The following is a 23,809-nucleotide window of genomic DNA, read 5'->3' as shown; positions in this document are numbered from 1 at the left end:
TTATATGGGGAATAATTAAGTAGCATGCTTGTTAATAGACATTGTTTAAACAAGTTAGGAAAATGTATTTATTTCATACTAAACTATTGAAATTTAACTAGAAAAAAAATATTACCTTCTCTGTAGCAACAACCCTACACTCGTTAAACTAATGTTATTTTAATAGGGAATATATATGACATTTATAAGGAGATATTTCAGTGATAATCTAAGCAGGCAAATTGAAATTCACTTAGTATGCAGGTTTGCTGTGGTAAGGTTTTTTATTTGCTACTGTTTTTTTTTTTTTAACGTTTACGAACCGGGAAATGTGATATGATAAATGCACAAGGGACGTGGAATATCTTTGCCTCAGTCCGGTCAGCTTAGGCAGAAATTATATGTTCATGTATACGAGTATTTATTAGAAATGCTTTTAAAGAAAAATATCTAATATAAACATTAGGTTAAAAATTACTTTTGAAAATAATTTTTAAACAAGCTTTCATACGGGATTATCTTTATACAAATTTACAGATGCATGAAGTTTGATCATTGGGTATATAGCTTTCAACACTATAATTAATTTTTGTAAAGTAAATTTAAATATAAATACATTATGTAGCCCATGAACTGTTTAATTAACCTGTTATAAGTACGATCCTTACGTGAACAGTTAAACAAGTGGTGTTCAAACTCACGATATGTTTTGACTATTCTGCCTCCGTACCGCGACCGGTTAATAGTATAGGCTAGTATGCTTAGTCTAAATGTTCAAATGTGTTTTCGCGTGTGCATTATTTATATTTTTTGTTGTTGTTGATGAATCTTATTTACTGGTGAAACAATTTTGTAAATATAATTTGACAATGTATGAATGTATATAATAGGCGAAACATGTTGTGAGTTTGAACACAACTTTTTGAACTGTTGTCGTAAGTATGAACCTATAATAGTCTAACAATTATACTTGTTATTGGAATGCTATTAAAATTACGTTTGCCTGGAGATGATTCAATTTAGTTTTAACGTTGAAATAAAACAGTTTTAACCAAGCCTAACTAAGAATTCAAACCTTGTATTTATTTATTTTTTGGTCTGTACAAATAATTAAGAAGCATTATTTGGGTCAGTCTGTATTGCTCTATCGGGGACTTCGAATTGAAACATACCTTTTGAAAACGTATATTTATGGTTGAACATGTATTAAGTTGTTTATTTTTCTAATACTAAATCATCCTAATAACCTTTTTATCATATAATAAATGTATCCACGTCGGTAAGGATTTGTGTACTGGATAATATATTTTACGTACTCAGGTTAAAGAAAGTAATATGGAAATAAATGTATTTGTACAGTGTAAAATATTATTGTACAGTATTATATTTTAGAATTTCAGTAACTTTTTGAAATTTTGAGCTTAAAAAATATTCAGTTGGTAGAGTTAAATTGTTCAAATCGTTCACCTTCACTAAAATTTCATGTATATTACAAAATTGAAATTCACTTTGGAGATTGTTCGTTCGGTCAAGTGTCGATTGTAATTAATATCATCAAAGGGAGTTCAACCATCTGTGAAACTACCGTCCTGCTTGTCCCTGCCTTTGATGGTTATTGGGCATAAGTAATTGTAAACAATACTGCTTATGCTATCTCAGCTATGCACTTTTTTAGATAAGAATACATTAAGCGGCACAAAAGTAAGAATCTTTCTTGAAGATTCATTATATATATAAAAAAACTGGCAAAAGGAACAAGTTATGAGAATTTGTATTACATCTTCTACGATTGCAAGCGTCAAATTGGATTTTTATATATTGCTATACGAGCTAAATATAGCAAGGTATTGGTAAATCTGTTTTCATTCAGATAACCTTATTTAATTTGCATACCGTATTGTAGTACCGTACTGTGTTAATACTTACACACTGTAAAGTAAAATAATAATTCAATCACCAATTATTTTATGGACAGTTTTTAAATTATTGAAACAGTTAATCACAACACTTTTACCATAATTTAATAAAGGTTGTATGTAAATATGAAATGCACGCTATTTGATTTCATATTTAAACATGAAAAACAATTCGTATAACGTTTATGTTACGTAAGTCAAAATAAAGAAACAACTGTGTAGAATAAACTGAAGAGGAAATATGTAAAAATAAGTTATCGTTTTATATGTCTGTAAAAAGCTTGTTTTGAAACAATCTCAATGGCATACACACAGTTTAAATTTGTATCCAAATACTTTCTCATTCACGTGGTTACAGATTTGTCATACCATTTTCACGTTTAGAGAAGCCATGCCTAATTTTTAAATTAGCTTTCGACAAAAATTGAGAAAACATTAATGGAACACAACATTAGGTATGAATGTTTACTTATTACCTGTTTTTTTTTAACCAATAAAAAACCAATTATTGCTACAGCAAACACATACAAAATTAAGTTCATAGAAGTCAAAATAAAAAAGTGTAATATAACTATAAATTTTGTCATAAAAATTACGTCGTCGGCATTTCAAAGCTGTAATTAATATTTTGAACGATTTTTTTCATATTTTTAAAAACAAAGGACGATATATCCTAGTATTATTTAGCTCTAACAAGTTATGAAAAAATGCTTATTTACATAACATATTGACATATCATGTTTTGTTCGTATAAACAAACTAAAATAAGACATAAATAAAAAATTAGTAAATTTTTAACAAGTTAATTTTGTCACTATATTAACAGTACCGCTACTTAATCGGACATAAAATCTTCTGTGTTTATTTTACAAAGGGATAATGCATTTTCTTAAATAATTTTATTTATTAAAAGATTTCGCTAAAACTATTCGAACTGTTATTATCATATATTGGTTAACAATGTACTCTTTGTTTATTTAGATGTAAAACAAAACATCCCGATCAAAGAGACAAGGCACAGACAGAAAAAAGCTCTTGATTTGGTATTTAACGAAAAAAATACTTCTTGTACTTAAATTCACACCATACAACATAGAAGAGTAAAAATTATAGGGTAACATTTTTTAAGTAAGACATAGCTTCGTTCATGATAATTAAATCTTCGTCATCGATATCCTGAGGTAACGTTCTATATTCAGGGTCAACGCCTGACTTATCGTTGCAAATCTGCTTCCACTGATCTTCATCAAAAGTTAGTTCTTTCAGTGCATTTTTGAATTCTACCAAGCTACAATCTTCTTTTCCACAGAGGGATTCTAAAGAGAGGATTTGGAATCTTTCTCTCCGGTCCTTCTTCAACGGTACATAAAGGTATACCTGTAATAATAACAGCCAGATAAAAAAATATTTCTTTGAAATTACCTGTTGGTTTATCTTAACAATTACTCAAAACCATAGATTAAGCATACTCCACTAGTGTATGTCTAATTTTGTCGGTTAGTATATAGAAATTAACAAACATACAGTACATGCATGTAAAATTATTTGGGCATCTCACAATATTTGTATATTAAACTCTCCATTAGTCAAATAAATATTATTCAGTGTTCGAGAGAGTTATAGAGTCCATATCAAACCAGCTGGTTGCAATAGTAAAGTTAAGTTTGAAAGTTTACCCGACTTAAAAAAAAATACCCCCGCCGCAGCAAACCTGCCGACTAAGCGAATTTCCATTTGTCTGAATTGATTTTCAGTTAAATATATTTTAATAACATTAGGTTTAACGAGTACCTAGGTTTGCAGCTACAAGGAAACTAATAAAGTGTGCTTTTTAGTAAAATATTGATAGCTTAGTACAAAATAAATAAATTTGCCAAGTTTGATCAAAATATATCCATAAACAAGCAAACTACAACATTTGACAATATTCTCCATAAGAATAACATGGGAATTTTAAATTTAAATTTTTTTAAATTGTCTCCGTTACTAACAATCGAATAAAAATACTTTTATATACTAAATTGTTTGTTTTTTTAAGCTCTTTAAAAAGGTCTAAAGAGAAATCGGGAAATTTTGTGTTTTGAGGGTCAAAAGTGAGAAAAACCAATTTTTACCCCATAAAACCCCCCGTAAAGCCCCGTTCCCATGGTCCGATCGTGCTGGTTCGCGAACTCATTCAAGATTATCCCGCTTTACACCTTTAAACCAAATTTCATCAAAATCGGACAAAAATTACTCAAGTTATCGCGTTCACGGACGTATATATATATATATATATATATATATATATATTATATATATAAGTCTATATATATAAGTCTATATATATATATATAAGTCTATATATATATATATATATATACATATATAAAAATTTGAACGAATGGTGTTTTTGGCCTCTGGGGACATCAAAATGAAAAAGTTAATGGGTCCCGGGTCTAGGTCTTACCGTGCCACCTACGGTAATAGCTACTTCCCTATAGGGAAATTCGCTAAAACTACAAATAAAATGAGAAAGAAACCTAATGCTGAAAGTGGGAAATACAGTCTTATTTTTTTATACAAGATATACCAAAGATGTAGCGTATTCAAAAGGCTTTTTTTAGAAATAATAAAAGTGGACTGTATATGGGTTGTCAATTTAATTTTGACAACAGAAAATAATTATGGACTTTTGGTTTAATTTTTAACACTGAACTATAGTTATGTTACCACTTTGACGTTATTAAGGTCTTGAAAGAAGATCTGGTCGCATGTTGTCTCTAGTCGAGAAGATATGTTTGATGAATGTCCAAATGTTCTCACAGTACACAGAATTTAGAGTCGAATTAAAAAGGGTTTATTAAATGCACACAAAAGGAAAAGGTAAATGAAACAAGTCAAAATAAAAGGAGAGAGAAATGAACGATGTTACACAAAGAAACGATATTAAGAGAGAGAAAATTGCACTTTTTTAACCAGAATGTTTACATTTTCAAATTTGTATGCTCGAGGGCCGAGCATCTCAAACGTCTTAATCATGAAATGGTACAAAAAGCTACATCCCTCACCTTGACTAATCCGTCTGCAGTCATCTCCACAACTACCGTATCTCCAGGGAGCGCCAAGTACTTCTCATCATGGACGATTCCCCACACCAAGGCACAAACAGGTATATCATGAGAACCATGGAAATGGACCTTCAAACTGCTGCTTTTAGAGGCATCGTCCATCTCGATGAACATCTGATTCAATAAGGTTCCTAACAAGGTAAATATGGAAATAAATGTGTAGCTAAAAGTGATTTTAAAATGATATAGATTTGTTTGCAGACTATTGTATCAGAGTTGTATATAAAGATTAATTTTTAAATCCATAATTGGATAATAAAAACAGATAATCAATGTTTAAATGTGTCAAATAATTTACCAAATAATATATAAAATATAACTGTAGGCTTTATCATTGACTATATACCTACAGGTATATATAGTCAATGGTTTTATTCATAAAGTTTGTTTATTTAAGGTTCGATGATCAATCTTACTATTTTCACACTTAAGTTTATTTTTTTGTAGTCGTTAAAAATAATACACAGATCATTGACGTAAGAAGAAAGGCATCCTGTTACAAAAGCCAGCTTAAAATACTAACTGTGGTTAATTGTTGTGACGCGTTCATTCATAGGCAAAACGAATAATAGTGGTCGTTATTAATATAAGAAAAAGCAAGTAAGTTATCCGAACTTACAAGTTCCTCTAGGTAACCTTAAGTGTTTATTTAGATGTCATTGATAAAACTGGGAACAAACTGTGCGTTTTAATTAATTAATCTAACTAAAACCTAGTCGTTAATTTATATCCTTATTTAGGAGCTTACCCAGATTCTAACCAGTAGTTTATTAATTCAGTATAATTAATTATTTAAGTCAGCTATACCTGTTAGAAATCTCATCATGTTTGGTTTGCTATGTATATGTATCCACATACGAAGCTGTTTCATTTTCTCCAACACAGGGAAAACTTTTACTATCCAAGAAGGAACTTCTTGGTCGTCTAGAATCTAAAAATCATAATTTGAAATATTTAACTTATCCACATATATTTTACTATAGTAAGTTAAAATGCTTTAATATAAAAAAACCATCCTCAAACAGATGGTTTATTAGGTTTTATATGAAGCTTTTTAATTGTGTTTTTACGGCGGGGTTCCTAAACCTGTTAAAACATGTTGTCTAGAATAAATGTTGTTTAAAATTTGTTTATTTGGAAATATATATATAACTTATATATATACATGTTCCACAATAATGAATTACACTCAAGATGAACATTGACAAATTGCATATACCAATAGTTATTTTAAGTAAGAGAACTTACCCAAGCCTGAAATGTATCATACGCCTTGGAGTTGTCCATAAATGAGTTGATGAATTCAGACTGATTATAAACTATAAGTATCATTTCATTTATTATTCTGTAGAATTCTTTTCTCGTTGGCGATGCTCTACTTTTTTCTTCTGCTTTTACTTGTTCTCGCATTGCGGTAAATTTTGGACATTGGCTTCGGTCTCTTTTCTGACTAAACAGCTGATAGAAAACAACTAATGAAATCGAAGAACATATCTTAGTTTTATATGTGATCCTAAGCTTATTACTGATAATTTTTATGAATTCACAACCGTCACTAGCGTTGATCTTTATCTAATAATTGGTTATTTAAAATCAAATCAATATTATATTAAATATTAAATCTCTTGATATTCTATTGATAATATCTCCACTAAAGAAAACCAGTTTTGTAAAAAAAAACAAAAAAAACTACTGTAGTTGTACAACATATATGTTTGTTAAATACCTTTCCTACTTAAAAGTGATGCTCAATAGCTCAATGCTTAAAAGTGATGTTAATATAGTATAAATATTTAACTATTGTAAGACATTTTGTAGTTAAGCTTTCTTAAGGTATTTAATAGTTTAAGATGTTTTTTTTCCCCACTTTAAAAAAATCCGTGTGTTGGAAGTCAACAATGCAGAATTTTAAAATCAATATTCTGCACTACGGGTTGGTTTAAAATAACAAAGAAGCCTTACAACGAAAGGAGACTATCTACAATTTTGGCTTTCACTTTTTTCAATGAGCTAACCTCGCTGATTTAAGCACCAAGCTAACACATACATAGTAAGCCGTTATCTATATTTATAAAATTATTGTATTAAACACAGAAAAAAGCCAATGAGAGGGAATTGGTAACCCTTTCTTGCATCAGTCAATTGCAAAAGCTTTGACAATACATTTTTATACGACATTATCACCTGGATGATAAGTGGACCTAGATGATAGCTCCGTTGTATTTTAGATGAGACTGTATGACTGAAGCTTAGCAAAAGAATTCATAAAATAACTACCTCTGCTATGTACTGAGAAGGTTTCTTAGCCATTAAGGAGATGAACGATGTATCTCTAAACACCTAACTATTGTTTTTGGCGTGATTACTACTAATGTTCTGAATGACATTCCAGAGACTCGCGGATGCGCTTTGATCGAATTAATTTTGATGAGTGGTATAATACACCCAGTATAAAATAATATTTTTGATTGTAATCCATTTTTAATATTAGTTTTAATCATAGCTATTTGCATAGCTATTCTTCAAAACCTTGTGTTTGTCGAACAGTGCGTTCTCCCAGATAGGTACACGCCTCCAGGTGGTGCTTCCCTCCTTCTTGTCAAACACTGGCTCGGTGTCGGGGTGGAACATGCCTGCGGCCACATACGAGGCGCTCTCCGCCGCCCTCGAGGACTCTGAGGAAGTCACAGACACGATGTTCTTGTGGTACCGAGGAATGAGCTTGTGGTACCGCGTCCTCAGTGACCTACCTACGTTGTACATCAGGCGCTTGCCATTCTGGAAATGGGATGTAAAATTTTTAATTTTAAAAGAGTAAATAAAAACCTATAATTCTTTGTTTAGAATATAATCAACGTCTTAAACGTAGTTTTCTCGCTAGATACATTATTCTGGTTCCTTTATTTTCAACGAGAGTGATATTGTTTACAGAAAAATGCCAACGTTTATGAGAAGCGGTTTAATTATCTCAAAACATTTGGATATACTGAGAGGATCAAACTTACCTTTCTTTCACTGAGATCTAAGACACGAATCACTAGACAAGCAACCCATTCTAATGTTTTTGTGAACGATTTCGTTTTAGAGGTCTTATAAAAAGTTATCGTTGTGTAGAACCATTAGAGTTCAATAAGGCGTTAAGCAGAATGCTTCATGATACTGAAAGAGTGGTTACTGAATCACACTTTAAGTTTGATGTGATTTGATCTACATCCTCAAATCGCCTAAGACTTGTGAACGGAGTATAAACAAAACCCCTAGTATATTTTACCCAATATCATTCAAAGTATTAATGATCCCTTTGTCTAATCATCTACAATTTTCTACAACCAAAGGCATCCAACATGCCGTAAAAGGTTGATTTGGCTCATTGGAATGATGATTACAATGATTATAATTTGTATATGTGTATACTCACAGCGGTCAACTCTCCCAATCCGTTGGGCCACATTGTTTCGAATTCCTCCTTAGTTTGAAACGGGAAATATATTGGGCTTCTGATACCATGTCGGAATATCTTGAAGTAGTTTAACAGGTATATTAGTTAATACTTGTACAATACTATATTCTATGTGTTTTATATAAAAGGCTATATTATAAACAAAGTTTTGGGGTTACAAATTTATTAAGCTTACGTTTAGCATACTGAAACAAATTTTTAATTTTCATTGGAAAATTTCTGTTGTTGATACTGTTAGTTATCTAACACAAGCACTTAATGATTCTTATGTAAACCTATTGTAAAAATTATTATTGGATATTATATGCCCATTATATTATTCTAAGTTTAATCTTTTTAGCGATGTAATAAGCACGCACTTTAAAAATGTTTTTCAAGATTATAAACACGTAATGTATATTTAATTTGAACTCAATGTCTGATATACAACGACAGTGATATAACACAAAACAACTGAGTTAATATCTAATCAATTAATTATATTTTTCTAAAGATATTCACGCTAAAACCTACAACTTCAGAAAGCATTCGCAAAGTGTCCAAATCATGAAAACGGTTAGTACAAAATGAAATATTATTTTGAACATGGGATTTACACAAAACATATATACAATAGACCTACGAACTGTGGTATAACGTGTAGTATACATCACTCTAAGAGTATCGTAAATATTTGCAGGTTACTAACAATAAACGCATATCTTAGATTGGCTGGAGCCTCTGGTAGATTGTTGACCTCAGCTGGAGAACCGTAAATGGGATTAACCTTTGCTTCATCTGCATAAGATCTTACGCTTGAGTTTTGACAGTCTACCGTAAGACATGCGGCAACCACTGTGGACATTATAATAATATATAAATATAAATGTTTTAAATTTGCCTTAAAACAAATATGAAAAACAATCTTACAACCTTCCCTAATTAAAACCATATACATCGTAAATCCTATAAACAACGTAGCTTAAACACGGTAAGTAAAAACATTTCATCATTTAACAGAATGTGTTTAACAACGAGACCACATAGGTTCTTTAAATTACATGTTCAAACACATTTTAAAGATCTTTCAAACTTGAACTGTAGTAACCTTATAAATAGGTTAATCAAAAGTATTTTCAGTATAAAACCAGTATTGATGACTACGGTTAAAATACTAGTTTTGCCACCTATAGAATTATGACTTCAGAACATTGTTGTATTAAAGGTCGCCCTTTGATTGGCTTGTTCCTTAGAAGACCACGTTGATGGTAAAATTATAGATTTAAAATCAAACCAACCTCTTTAAAATACAAACAACTGAGCTTTATACAAAGTGGATGAGATTATTATTTCCCGAGCCAAAGAATTTATAACATAAACGCTAATAAATTACGATCGCAAGTCTTAAATATGTTTTTTTTTAGTTATATATATATATACTGTATATAAGTAAGCAATTTTCTTTAAATCCTTTTTCCTCAGCTCGTGTTCATCGCAGTAAAAAGCTGCACATGCTGTTAGAATTTTCCTGTAGATGTACAAAATTCCATTATTTTAATTTAAATAGACTGAAAAATATGCACACAAAGTAAATTTAAAATATAAACAAAATTTACATTGGCTTTATGGGTTCCCAATGTGGTGACGAAATAACAACAAAATGTAAACAGAAAATCAAAACAAATGGAAGATGGTACAATCACATGAGTATTATTTACAGTGTTTGTGGGGTTAAAATAGAGAAAACTGTACATTACATATTTTTTGACATGGGACGACCACTAGTTTGTATAAAACGTCATGTTTTCAGCGTGTTCATATTTATAAAAACGTTATATAACGTTTAAGGGAATATATTTATTTTGAGCAATATATTATAAGCAAAATTAAACATTTAAAATATGATATCTTAAGCATTTCCACTTTAAATAGTTACGAAAACTAATTAATTGTATAACTCACATAACATGTCATGTACCGCACACATATCTAGTATCCCAAAAACGTTAACCACATAAATTATAGGCACTGTGACGATAATAAACAATATTAAAAACTATTTATAAACATTTAAACATTTTATTGAATTAAACTAACTCAAAGGAGTGTCTTACGCATACTGGATCGAAAAGTGTAGGCTAGAGTTTTACAGTTATTATGGTAATTGCATAGTTGAGTTCCTGTTATAAAATTTGATTGATTGAAGTCATTATGTGCTAAATTATAGCTACATTTAATTATACGTCTGGAAAGGAAACCATAATGCTGAATCACTAGCCACAGGAAAAAAGTTCATGCCACAATTGCGAGTAAGTGACCTCATAGTAGCAGAGAAATGTGATGTTAACCATTAGACTAATTTAAAAATGTCATGGTAGAGTTTGAGGCAAAGAGATTGCCCCAATTTATAAATGAGTACCTGGGGACCAAGCTTTGCTTGGGGGAAATCATTAGAATGATCTGAGAGCAGTCTATGGTCAATGTAGCCTACATAAACATCGTTTGCAGTCTATTAGTAATCTGTTAAAATAGTACAGTAGTACCGTAGTTGACTTTGTTTAGCTGAGCAGCAGTGATGATTCCTATTCATTGTGCACATTTTGTTGTTATTTTTGTAACTACCAAACTCAATAATCTTAATATTAAAAAATAACTTATAATATACTTAATAATATATTTCACCACACTATGATGTTGTTAGCTGTTTTACATACGTTAATTAGAGGCTGAAAGTTACGTGTTGATGGCCATGCCAGCTGTCATCCTTATTTGGGGACCGAGTAGGTTTTTACATCCCTAGGGCCGCAAAATCAGCTGCCCGCTTGCATATTAAATACACAAACAGTATCCATAACATTGCAATAGAATTGTTTCATTTTCACCGTTGCCTAGCAACCGTTTATTATTATTTTTGCTGATTACTGAAATTACTTCTTCACATAACCTTAAAGTTGCGTTGACTATCTCGACTTCGTCTCGAACTTAAAAACTATCTCGAGCCGGCAAAAGCTCATTTTCGGCCCTAGGTACGAAATATACTCTTTCGTCATACTGCAGCAAAAACAGTCGTTTTTAATGCATGCATTGCGGGTCTAAAGTAGCCTTTTTTTGCTCTGTATGGGGTAAAAACGGTTTTAGCCCTTAGGCGGTAGAAATCATTCCATTTGTAAAATTCTATCGTAAACAATCGCATGCATCGAAAGTATATATGTTCAAATGGTTGTAAATTATTGTTGCAATATTGTAAATGGTTCGATATGTAAATACTATAATGTACACTAACACATTCGTAATATACGAAACGATGGAATCCCTTACTAAACAGCTGCTTGTTTCCAATAGCAAGTTGCATTGAAAACAAGTTAGAAGTCATTTTGAGAGGTACTTTAAAAGAAAAATATTTTAGTTATGTATCATGTTTTGTTATAATAATGGTACAATATGATGAAAAATATAGTTCTTTTCAACCAGCGCTCATTTTTTGACATTTGCTTTGCCCCGATCTTAAAACTTGAGCTTTGTTAAAAAAAACACTTTAGGCCATAGTATTGAAATATACAATAACAATAAAGGTCGTATGCAGATGTACGTCAAAATAATTTCAGACCACTTAAAGTCAACAAATAAATGTTTCGCCATTCTTTTGAGTATTTAGGACCAAAGTATTTCAATCAAGTTCCTTCAAACATTAAACATCTTGCAAATTTAAAATCATTCTCCAAACCATTGAGTCTCTGGCTTACTGCACAGCAAAACATCGATTATTTAAGCAATGTTATCTCATAGATATGGTACCAAAGGCAAATTTAGGTCAATAGTTGCTTGTAAGAATGAAACTACCTTTCGTTAAGTTTTCACAATTATTGTTGTTTATTATTTATTACCTATAACTATTGTTATTGCTTGTTTTATATTTTTCGAGTATCTCGGGAGCAGAACCTATACCTCTTAGCCTCTGTTCTTCTAACTGTAAAATTTAAGTATTTACAGCTACTTAAATTAATTGATATATTTTACATTCTTTAAAAATGTAAACATGGAAATTTTGGAAGCCCATTGGGGGCAGGTAAAGGGAAATATGAAAATTAAATGATATAATACTGCATTTTCATCCAGGTGTGAGCTATGTTTCAAGATTCAAATCTATAGCTCATCGGGAAGTTAGTATAAAATTGATTGCAAAATTTGTACCGTACAAGAAAGCGAGCTAACAAAAACGGTTTGATAAGCCGCGCTTGTAGTGCAATCAGCCCAATTATTTACGTTACACAACAGATGGCTTGATGTTATATTTTAATCGTCAACCGAACCATCACTTGGCGTTGGTATGTCGACGATCATCATTCTAGGTAAAGTAGAGTCTGTTACTGTTTTTAGTTATTAACTTTACTAATAAATATATTTACAGGTTGCTAAAAAAAGGTGGGGACACAATTTACGTAGTCATTCCTTGGGTCAAAATTAAGAGGCAATCAAGAAAAACATATTTTTATCGCTTTGTAAACCATATATTAGTCGATTAGGTATTTTTTACACAATCATTTTTACCATCGAAGATTTTCAACCGATCTTTATGAAACTTGGTATGTATGTTAAGGCAGAAGAGACCCATGTTAGAAAAAAATCATTTTAATTCAACGTATTATTTCAAAATGGCGGCCATTTAAAATTTTTTGACATAAATTACTCATAAATTGCCTGTTTTATGAAACAAATTTCAGAAACATTTTTATTTATCTTTTTAAACTCCATATCGAACGATACAAAGTTCATTAATATCGAATAAGAAATAGCTTGAATATTACGATTTATAGTTTTAAAATGGGGTCGTCCCATTTTAAAATTCAAAATCTTAATAGTGTTCCTGAATTTTTTTTCAAACAGCCGTTTTTGAGTAGTTTAAGTTTAAATATTTTTAATGGCCACCATTTTAAAACTACAAGTTGAATCAAAATGATTTTTTCCCTAATTGGACCTTTTGTACCTTAACATAATTCCAAGTTCTTTAAAATCGATTGAAAAACTTTGAAGATAAACATGTTTATGTACAAAATACAAAATAGCGGAAATCTGGCTAACGAAGCGATTTCGGAAAAAAAGATTATTCATGATTTTCTTTCTATTTTGACCCAAGGAATCACTATCTACGATTATGTACAGCCTGTATATTATGTACAAACTCTACTAACATATAAACTTTGCATAATGTATAATATAAATAGCAGTGCTATGAATAACAACCATAAGGGTTACATTTAGATTTTGTTACTTTTACTGTTATCATAAATTGCTGTTTCCTTTAATTTTTAATTTTGATTTTTCAGTGTTCGTTTTTTTGGCGGAAGCAGGAAGTTCTTTAGATAAGTCAACAGATGTAAAGATTGTGAAGAGTTTTAGACTATTTACCGAAAAAGATATTCTTCCCAAAGCTCCTGAAAATCTACAGTACGCTTTCATTGTAAGTACTAAAGTTGATTACTTCTTGAGTCTGATTATCTGTAGGGAATTATTTAATTTTTTCAGATAAAGCAAAGCTATAAATCGTGAAACACTATGACACCATAAGTAACTAGATACTCATATCAGTGGGTTGGTATAGAGTAGTTCTGCATAACAAGTATATTTAGGGTTAAGATAGTAGTAACTAGTTTATGGCTTTACTAAATTTCCTGTCCCCTACTTTATCGTAAAAGCCACAAAACTAAACAGAACAGATGTAAATGACCGTTATACAGCATTCTAGGTGTTGCCCTAACCATTAATTACTGTAAGGTAACAAGATCATCTAAGATCATCAATGAATTAAGTTTGGTGCAAAGTGAATCTAGGTGACTCGTGTAAATAATGTAAATTCGTGTAATATGTCATTCTTAAATGTGCAATGTCTTAGAACTAAGTTTAATCTGGCCTCTCGGTTTTTTTTTGTTCTGATGCTGAAGTAAATGTGTTCTGTATTCGTGAACGTTTGCCAAAAGTGGAGGAACTGGAGTTGTTCCCATAAATTGAGGACTTAATATTATCTTCTGCATACTGTAGGTGTAAAAATGCAACAGCAATTTTGAGACCAAGTTCATCAATTTTGATGATATGTTGAACTTCATATGGAAGCCAACGGCCTTGAATTAATTGGGACATCCAATATTATAGCCTACTAAGCATTTATAGATTTTGTTTTAGTGATTTGGCTAGAATAATTAAAATGGGTTTTTTAGCCTCCGGAATAATGCATTATATTAAAAATAGATTTGTAAACCATGCCTGCAATACAGTTATTAGAAACCTTTAAAATACCTAGAATTTTTTATTATTATCAGTTACTACCCATGTCTTTGTAACTACGTTTAAATACATTATTCTTCGCAGCATAGCTTAACCTTTTTTAATGCCCTAAAGAATAAAGAACATGTATGATAATACCCCCCAAAAAAGGAAGCTACAACAACTGTATATAATATACTGTTTATGATTAACAGTGGATGTAAATATAATGTGAAATTACTGTAATCAGACATTTTTTTTAGATATCCAGACATGGGATTAGAAAACCAATAAGGAACCCTTTTAAATCCTGTTTTTCTGTTTTCTGTTTTCTGTTCGTATGGAAATGTGACTCAGGAACACTGACCTCTGTAAGTAAGTAAACTCCGCTGTGGTACGTACACTATTGTAAACGCGTATTGACTACCTACGTAAATACAAGTTCTAACAGTTTATATGTGAAAAAGTCATCTCGTAATCGTGTTGTCAATGTATTATACAAAAAGTGCTTTTCTAAGTGAATGTCCTTAATATGATAAACTTAGGACAACCTGGTAGAGGAGAAGGAGTAGGTAAATAATAATGTCTTCTTGGCCATGGTGATCCGACAAGGTGGCCTGAACAACCCTACAACTAATTAGCTGGGAGTAAATGTCTGTAAATATGTTATCAATAATGGTCAATACAATCTTGAACTCCCTCATGTATAGGCTAAGAATAGTTTATGATACAAGTCGTATGATCATATATAGAAATGTATATATCCTCCAAGAGTACGTACAGACACAAGACCAATAAAACTGATGACGAATAATTAAATATACGGGTTTGTTTTGAATGGCAAGCTTAAAGGAGAAAAAGTTTCCTTGACACGGATTCCGATGTTCCGACAGATAAAAATTGAAATCAAAGTGATCGTTAGGTATAGAACGCCCCTTGCATTTTCAATAAATATAGACAGAACCCAAGGGCAATTAACAACAATACAAGTTTGTGGATTAGACTTAACAAATCCACGATTCTCTCATGGGAAGCTTTGTGTGGCCAGCCCGCATTGGAAAACCAAATAACAAAAATCTATATTTGACCGTCACAAAACGTTGCCGTAGACCGATGTTCGGTATTAAATCAACGCCTAGTTGTTGTTAGTTACGTATAGTGTTTTTGCTCGATACATCTTAATTATCGACATCGTAAGATGGGTAGTTCTAAGCTCTGAATTATATGTCGTTCTAAGATCTGTCAATATATCGCTAAATTACTTGTATATTAAAATCTTTGGTTTGATCGATTTCTTACGTAATTAAACATCATGTACTTTATCTCGTACTGTGATATCAGCAAATTGAATTTGAATGTTGTTGTCTTAACGAAATCGAAACAGTTCATACCATTTTTGTTAAAGAATTAAGTTATAGTTCGACTTGATTTGCAAAAACACAAACAAAATTCAGTATGAACTTGGCTGTGTTTTTTGTTACAGAGAGGAGAAGAGCTAATGCTTCAGGTTGGCAAGTCACTTGGTACTCGCTACAAAGACCAAGTGCCTTTATTTGACCCGAAGGTGGTACATTTCTCCTCTACCCCAGTATCTAGAACTAGACGGAGCACACAGTGTCTTGCAACAGGGCTGTTTGTTGCTAAGGATCCTGGATACCTATTGAATGCTCGTTTTGATGGCAACAAGTCACCATGCAAAGGAAATATAGATATTCATAATGCTGATTACGACAAGTCCCACGTGAGTTCGAAGTTCAATTTACTAGTATCCTAGTTATTTTAGTTAAAATACTAGTAGTATTTTAGTTCTTATCCTTCTATCCCACCCTAGGATTGCTTCTAGCCCGCAACCATAAACACTTTACTTCAGGCTATGCGTAGAGGGTCGATACTAACATAGCTAAGCCCTAAGGGAATTGGAGGGATTTGATCCTAAAACCCCGGAGACTAAAGCCTAGCACTCAACTACTTGGCCAACTCTCACTCACTAAAAATATTTCTAATGTGGTAGTTAAAGAACATAAATGTTGTATAATGTCGACAGCTATACACCGGCTTTTCTAAGACATTCGCTTTAAATTATTAAAAATATTTACCTAACCTGCCATGTTAAACTTCCCTATCCCAAGCGTGATGTATACAACTTCCTTACTTCTCGAGTGATGTAAAGTATCAAAAACTCACTCGGTGATGTAATGAAATCCATTTAAATAACATTGAGTGATTAACTTAATAAATATAACTCTATGGAGCCAACGACGTTCAACGCTAGAAATCAGCTGTGCTCTTGAATTTTATTATTATGTTTTGAAGAATTTTCCTAACCTAGCTTTTGTTTGTAAATGAACGTTACTGTTAGAAGATGAGTGAAATGGATATTGATTAATATTGTTCGTAACCTCCTGTATATTGTCGGGTAAGGTAACATCTTGTACATTACACGTTACGCAAGAGCGTGTTTACATCACTTAGGTAAATTATGCAACTCGCTTCCGCTCGTTGCACAACCTTCACCTGCGTGATGTAAAAACGCTCTTACTACATTTGTAAGGTAAATAGCTATTCATACAATGTAAGATTAATTAGGTTAATTGGATTAATGCAACAATGACTCTGATACACTCTTATATTAGTTTATCCATTCATTTTGGTGAATGTTGACCATTACGAGTGGCTTATAAGTTAAGGAATCTCTCATGTTTTGATACTACTAATATTTATATTGTGTACGACATCCATAAATTTTACTTTTGTCATATAGAAAGTGATATATTTGAGTGTATTTAAGGAGATTTCGACTATTTTAAATTAACAACTTATCAAAATAATTTATGTGAGAACAGTGCAATGACGATTGTGAGTGAAATAAACACAAACAAATATTTCTCAAAACTCTGGGAAACAATTTTTAACCAAGCAATAGGTAATGTGGGCATATCAAAATAAGGCCAAAACCAAACCAGTCGTTTAAAACAATTACCGATGTATTTTAAACATAATAGTCAACTTGGTAAAAAAAAGAGTTTTACACATGTTACTGTTATAACGTTCATTTGTTTTAGGTATTACATAAAGGATGTACTCTTTATGCAAAACTGAAAAAGCAAGCGTCAAACGAAGAAAAAAGAGAAACCTCCCCTATGAGAATGACATATTATAAAAAACTTGGCCAAATGATTGAAACAATTTACCACAAAAAGAACTTTGTAAAATCTATGTCGGATAGCGCTACTATATATGATACGTTTCAATCATGGGTAAGTGGAGGTTTAAAAAACAATGTAAAAAAACGAACGTGAATTACAAACACAAAGTGGGAATAAATTAAGTTTTATTTCCTCTTGGCAGATATATTAAACAACTGTGTTACTGAATATTTGTTATTGAAATCCTCCACTAAAATATTTTTTTCTTTTCTAGATTCTTGACGGTCAAGAATTTGTTGCTCCAGACAGTATTTCTTACGCGCTTCCAGTGATGCGAAAAGCTTTTCAACTCTGCTTATGGCGCGAGATTTACAGCAAAACCAACATGGTGCAGTATATAGTTGGTAAAGAGTTCTAAATTTTCAACTTAGGCCCTAAGTTTATAGTTAGTTACTGGGAGACTCTGGTATTTCTAGGTTGATAACTGGACAACAATTTAATTCAATGATAATAATTTTTGACCACGTTTTGGATATAAAGATGTAAGATGAATTAAAAAAGAAGTAAACACATATCCATAAACCCACAATTACATAGCTTAAATTAGTCTGTTGTCAATTGGGCCAGTATTTATTTGTCAAAGCTGACTGTCAACAATTCAATCAATATGCTAAACATCTCTAGCCAAGTTTAGTGTTTCGTAATAAAACGTATCCTCAACTTACGGAGAAGTATTTTGTGTCCTTGAGTTTAAAATAATTCTTGATAGTTCTTCAGCGTTGATTTAGGGTCTGTTACAGAAAAGATAATCTTTAAGGACCATATCTACGTGTGGCATAGCAAATTCATTATTACGCGTTATTTGAATGAGGGAAAAACGCCCAGAGGACTGTTGTAATGACACAGGATAAGGAAGTGGAGTTACTGTAGTTCGTCCAACTCTTGCACTTAATTCGAAGACGTTGGCAAGGTTATAATTTCCCGTTTCTAATCACCCGTTTCCAACCGAAATATACAGCGTTGAGGAAATACATTGTATGTATTGAAAAAGATAGCATGGATTTATTTTAGAGCAAATAATAAATACAATCAAATATGCATAGTCTGTGACAGTATAGAAGACTTTACAGATGTTTTGTAGTTATTAAGTTAAACGATAGTATAAAGTCCCAAAATAAATACTTACGTTATGCAACTGTAACTGTTACAGCGCAAATACAATTTCACTGCTTACTTCATAATTTATTAATTAAATAGATGCATTGAAACTATATAATTCGAGATTGCCAATTGTTTATAGTCTTTGTTCTCTTCGACAGGGCCTATCCTCAATCAAATATTTTCGGAGATCCACAATATGGAAGATCAAAAGGCGATTACATCAATTGACCGGAAGATGAAAATTCATTTCCACGGATCTCACGATATCACCGTCAGTCCTCTACTTTGGGTCATCAGCGAAGACGAGACAAGCATTGCACTTCCAGGAGACACACTTATCATAGAGGTGACATCAGATGATCTAGTTCAGGTAGGTGTTATGGAGTGATTGATGAAAAATATCCTTATAATAAACGTCACTGCTCTTTTATTGTGTCATGTTAATGAAGAAAAATAACGACTGCACACACTCGTAAATGTACGTTGAATTCTACCCGGTCTAAATTTAATTATTCTGGTTAACATTGGATGTCCCTTCCTAACACCTGTTACGGATTTGACCAGGTAGGATTATATTCAGTTGGGATCGATTCCTTTAACATTTCCCTCACTCTTTGTGCGCATACCAATCTGATCGAGGGAATGCATTTTGAGCTGACTTCACATGCATTGCACTAAGAGCTAGGTAGTATCATTGAGTATATACGTGTATACTCAACGATATTATCTATGAGTTGAGGCCAGGAAGCTTTTGAGGGGACACATTCTTTTATCGTTAAGAAAGGTTTAATTGATGACCACAAAGGACTGAAAAACGGAAGGACTGTGACAAGATAACACTGTTTTTTAGCACAAGTTAGTGACTCAAAAATCATGGCGGGATTCAAATTAGTCCTTCAATTTCCCTCGACAACAAGGCTGCAGTAGAGAGACGGTAGAGACTATTATTTGACTAATAATGCCTGTCTTAAAGCCTGTCTTAATATGTTGGTTAAAGTTGAAGGATTTCTATCTCCAACGGACAATCTTCCCGCAACATTGATAAAACAAAGTCGATATCTTTAGTTCCACTTATGTGCAATACTTATTTAGCGTTTAATCAAGACTTATATTATAGTTTTTTTTTATTGATATTACTTTTTAAATTTTAAAACTCTTTTTTTGCAGATGTTCAAGCATCTGAACCTGGTAAATTAATATTGATTACCAGGTTTTAATTATTTGGGATTTGTAATACTTTGCATTTTGAGCTGACTTCACATGCATTGCACTAAGAGCTAGGTAGTATCATTGAGTATATACGTGTATACTCAACGATATTATCTATGAGTTGAGGCCAGGAAGCTTTTGAGGGGACACATTCTTTTATCGTTAAGAAAGGTTTAATTGATGACCACAAAGGACTGAAAAACGGAAGGACTGTGACAAGATAACACTGTTTTTTAGCACAAGTTAGTGACTCAAAAATCATGGCGGGATTCAAATTAGTCCTTCAATTTCCCTCGACAACAAGGCTGCAGTAGAGAGACGGTAGAGACTATTATTTGACTAATAATGAATGCCTGTCTTAAAGCCTGTCTTAATATGTTGGTTAAAGTTGAAGGATTTCTATCTCCAACGGACGATCTTCCCGCAACATTGATAAAACAAAGTCGATATCTTTAGTTCCACTTATGTGCAATACTTATTTAGCGTTTAATCAAGACTTATATTATAGTTTTTTTTATTGATATTACTTTTTAAATTTTAAAACTCTTTTTTTGCAGATGTTCAAGCATCTGAACCTGGTAAATTAATATTGATTACCAGGTTTTAATTATTTGGGATTTGTAATACTTTACAAAGACAAGCAACTCTGCATGTTGCTTTCAAGTTAAAATCAGTGTTACTGATCTAAGCTTATGTATTTCAAACGTGGATTCAATGGTAGAAATGCTTTCTCTACATCTTCATTTTGCCAACTACCGGGGTTTCCTTGGAGAAGACTACCCTTGCTGAGTACCACCATCTTATTCTTGAGCTCGACACCCGAGTCCACCAATATTTTCAGAACTAGGAACTTGACATGTCTATTAGCTTATTGTATGCTGAGGGACATCCTATTGTGGCCAAAAAAGTTATACCCGTAGGAGCAAAGTCCCAACTAAGGTTCCCTAGGTGTCAGCCTTCCACCGTACATGTCCCATGTTCACATATCCCATCGTACCACTTCCAACCTTGAAAATTCAAATCTTTTTCACTTACGACTACAGAATGTATCATTGGAGTACCGTAGAGTATGTAAATATTCTAAGTTACTGCATGTTTCATTTCAGATATACTATTACAATCCTTTAGGAGTGGACAAGGACAAAATATTTAGAGCCATAACCTTGAAGCCCTTGTGTGGTAACGAGGATTGTAAACTCTCAAAGTTTGAACAAGCGTTGCATGGCTTTATTTATGATGAGGGCAGCTGGAAGAAAATGTGTAAGAATCCAAATCCACACAATTACAACAGAGCCTTACCTCAGGATATCGATGAGCAGGATTTAAGAATAATGGACGAAGCACTGGGTTTATTGCCGAATGTTAAATAGTTACATCAAATTATATTGTGTTATATTGTGTCGGTGATTATGAAATGATCACTTTGGTTCATATACCTATATCAAACGTATAATGCTAATAAAACAACTCGTTTAATAGCTGGTTCTAAGTACATATCAAACTCATAATAATTTATACGATGTACAAAAGAGGGCCTATGATCATTTTATCAAACATTTCCTTGGTATTTCTTTAAGGAACTTATATACCTTGTATCTTCAGATTCAAAATAAACATAACTTTAATTTTATGTCTTCTGATTTGTTTTATTAAATAGCTTCATTAAACTTATTTGTAAAATGCTATACTATGATTGGAAATAAATTACTTCATATGCTTCATCATTGTGTTTTAATTATTTAGCCTACAGTGTTTGTTGTTTAATTTGTTACTAACCATCATATACCTTCAAAACGAATAAATCTCAATGGTTTCAAATACTTTTAAAGATTAAACATGGTTATCTTTTATAGAGAAGAAAGACCTACCAGATGAACTGAAGTGTAATGAAATAATAGATACCAGTTGTCCTGGGCTAGACCACACTACAGCAAAAAAGTTAACTTTACTCTAAAGCCTCATTACACAACACATTATGACTAAAAGTTATTCTAGCATGCAAACTTTGGTTTTATCTGAATAGTAGATTTGACCAAAAAATTTCATTTAACTGATATCTAAAATGTTTGACTCACTTCTTGCACAATTTTTAGTTTTGTTCTAGAAATTATAAGATGTTTGCGTTTTGGTCTGATATAGTAGGCAAATTAAATAACATTGGTCCAATAGAATTTCTACTGTATTTTAAAGAAGCAAACAATAAGTTGATGGCCTGATGGTTCACAAGTTATAAATATATCTTTAGTTACAATATTTGGTAAATGCAAGTCTTTTGAGCAGTTTTTAACCCAATTACGTTTGTTTCATTCTTAAAACGTATTTAAATTTATCCCGATGCTTCAATTAATTGAAGGTACTAGATAACATTACGATTTTGCGTTTCCTTCTTACAATATTATATTAAGTAATTTTTTTTAAAGGGTTTGCACATATTTACTATTTTTGACTACATAAAACTAAATTCTTCGGTACACCGTTATTTCTCGCAAACTGTAGTTTGAGATCTGTAGTTACAAAACTTATGTTGGATCAGTTTTAGATTAAATATTTTCCTTAAGTTTGTTCAAGAACATGATTTGTCATCAAATAACCCCTGTGAGAATCTGCGCTGATATTAATGGATCAATCCCCATTAACGTATAACTTGCAATAAACTATCTATACTAACTTATAAAAGTCAAATACCACTCACTCACTGATCACTATATAAAAAAGCGACAAGCCACAACAACTCAGGAATTGGCATGGAGGTTCCAATCAACGTCTAGAAGTGCAATAAGAATCGTTTTCAAGAAATTCCATCAGGGCTCTCTGTCCCAGTGGGTTTTAAAGTTCCCATGTTATCCTTAGGGAGAAAAGATTTGTTTACATTTGAACACTTAAATACTTTTGAATCTGCACTATTAATTAAGGGAACAGCTATTTATATTTTACTAGACGAAATTAAAATATTTAGATTATTTTTGTTGTTTGAAAACGTGTTTTACTGCATAACAAATTTGAAATATGTAGTTAAATAAATTAAAAAGACAAGATGTGTAGGTCCTAAAATATTTGTTTACCCTTGAAAACATGAATCTATACATTAATTTGCAATAATTTTTCTTTAGAATCCCTTACAATAACTAAAAATAGGCTCAAATATAAGCAGAAAAAAATTATTTAAAATTTTTTTTTAATTAACATGGGTGCTATGGGTTGCCATGCTGGTTACAAAACAACAACGAAATATAAACATAAAATCTAAATAAATGGGAGAAATTCCAATCACTCACATGCTTTATTTACAGCGAGGGGTAAGTCCCTTAGAGTCTTACAGCTAAAACAGGTCTTCTTAATTTCATTTTTAGCAGGCCTGAAATCATTATTCTTAATTATCTAAAAAAATTTGGACTCGTGATAGTTTTGAATAGAACAACCCCTTCCATGTTTTAAAATTGTTTTTTGACTCTTTGCCCTAGCCTTACAATAGTGAATAGCCGTATCAAGCTTTAAATAAGATTCTATTAGCAGCCTTTCTTGGTAGTTTTGGATCCCATAATAAGCAAATCCCTAGCCAAATTTTCTTCTTGTTCGCTAAACTGGCATTAT

At 31.9% G+C, this 23,809-nt stretch overlaps 2 protein-coding genes across 3 annotated transcripts; one reads left to right on the top strand and one right to left on the bottom strand.

Moving 5' to 3' along the window:
- Nucleotides 1-3,002: 3,002 nt before the first annotated feature.
- LOC129003278 (uncharacterized) lies at nucleotides 3,003-7,768 on the bottom strand. The gene is made up of 5 exons (XM_054431567.1): nucleotides 7,535-7,768; nucleotides 6,254-6,463; nucleotides 5,813-5,936; nucleotides 4,946-5,136; nucleotides 3,003-3,272 (listed from the first exon to the last, which is right to left on the bottom strand). The coding sequence occupies exons 1-5, from the start codon at nucleotides 7,766-7,768 to the stop codon at nucleotides 3,003-3,005; spliced, it is 1,029 nt and encodes a 342-aa protein (XP_054287542.1).
- Nucleotides 7,769-12,725: 4,957 nt separating this feature from the next.
- On the top strand, nucleotides 12,726-21,849 carry LOC129004027 (uncharacterized). Of its 2 annotated transcripts, XM_054432399.1 has the most exons (8): nucleotides 12,726-12,793; nucleotides 13,769-13,902; nucleotides 14,966-15,073; nucleotides 16,186-16,443; nucleotides 17,765-17,959; nucleotides 18,123-18,252; nucleotides 19,168-19,379; nucleotides 21,325-21,849. In XM_054432399.1, the coding sequence occupies exons 1-8, from the start codon at nucleotides 12,772-12,774 to the stop codon at nucleotides 21,586-21,588; spliced, it is 1,323 nt and encodes a 440-aa protein (XP_054288374.1). In that variant the 5' UTR covers nucleotides 12,726-12,771; the 3' UTR covers nucleotides 21,589-21,849. The 2 variants fall into 2 exon arrangements, with proteins under 2 accessions (XP_054288374.1, XP_054288375.1); XM_054432400.1 differs by lacking the exon at nucleotides 14,966-15,073.
- The last annotated feature ends 1,960 nt before the right edge of the window (nucleotides 21,850-23,809 follow it).

This window comes from Macrosteles quadrilineatus, unplaced genomic scaffold (assembly GCF_028750875.1).
Source record: "Macrosteles quadrilineatus isolate MER2022 unplaced genomic scaffold, UCM_ALF_1.0 Scaffold_9__3_contigs__length_116548681, whole genome shotgun sequence".
NCBI lineage: Eukaryota > Metazoa > Arthropoda > Insecta > Hemiptera > Cicadellidae > Macrosteles > Macrosteles quadrilineatus.
The sequence above is the reverse complement of the archived record's forward strand: the minus strand, read 5'-3'. Positions and strand labels throughout refer to the sequence as shown.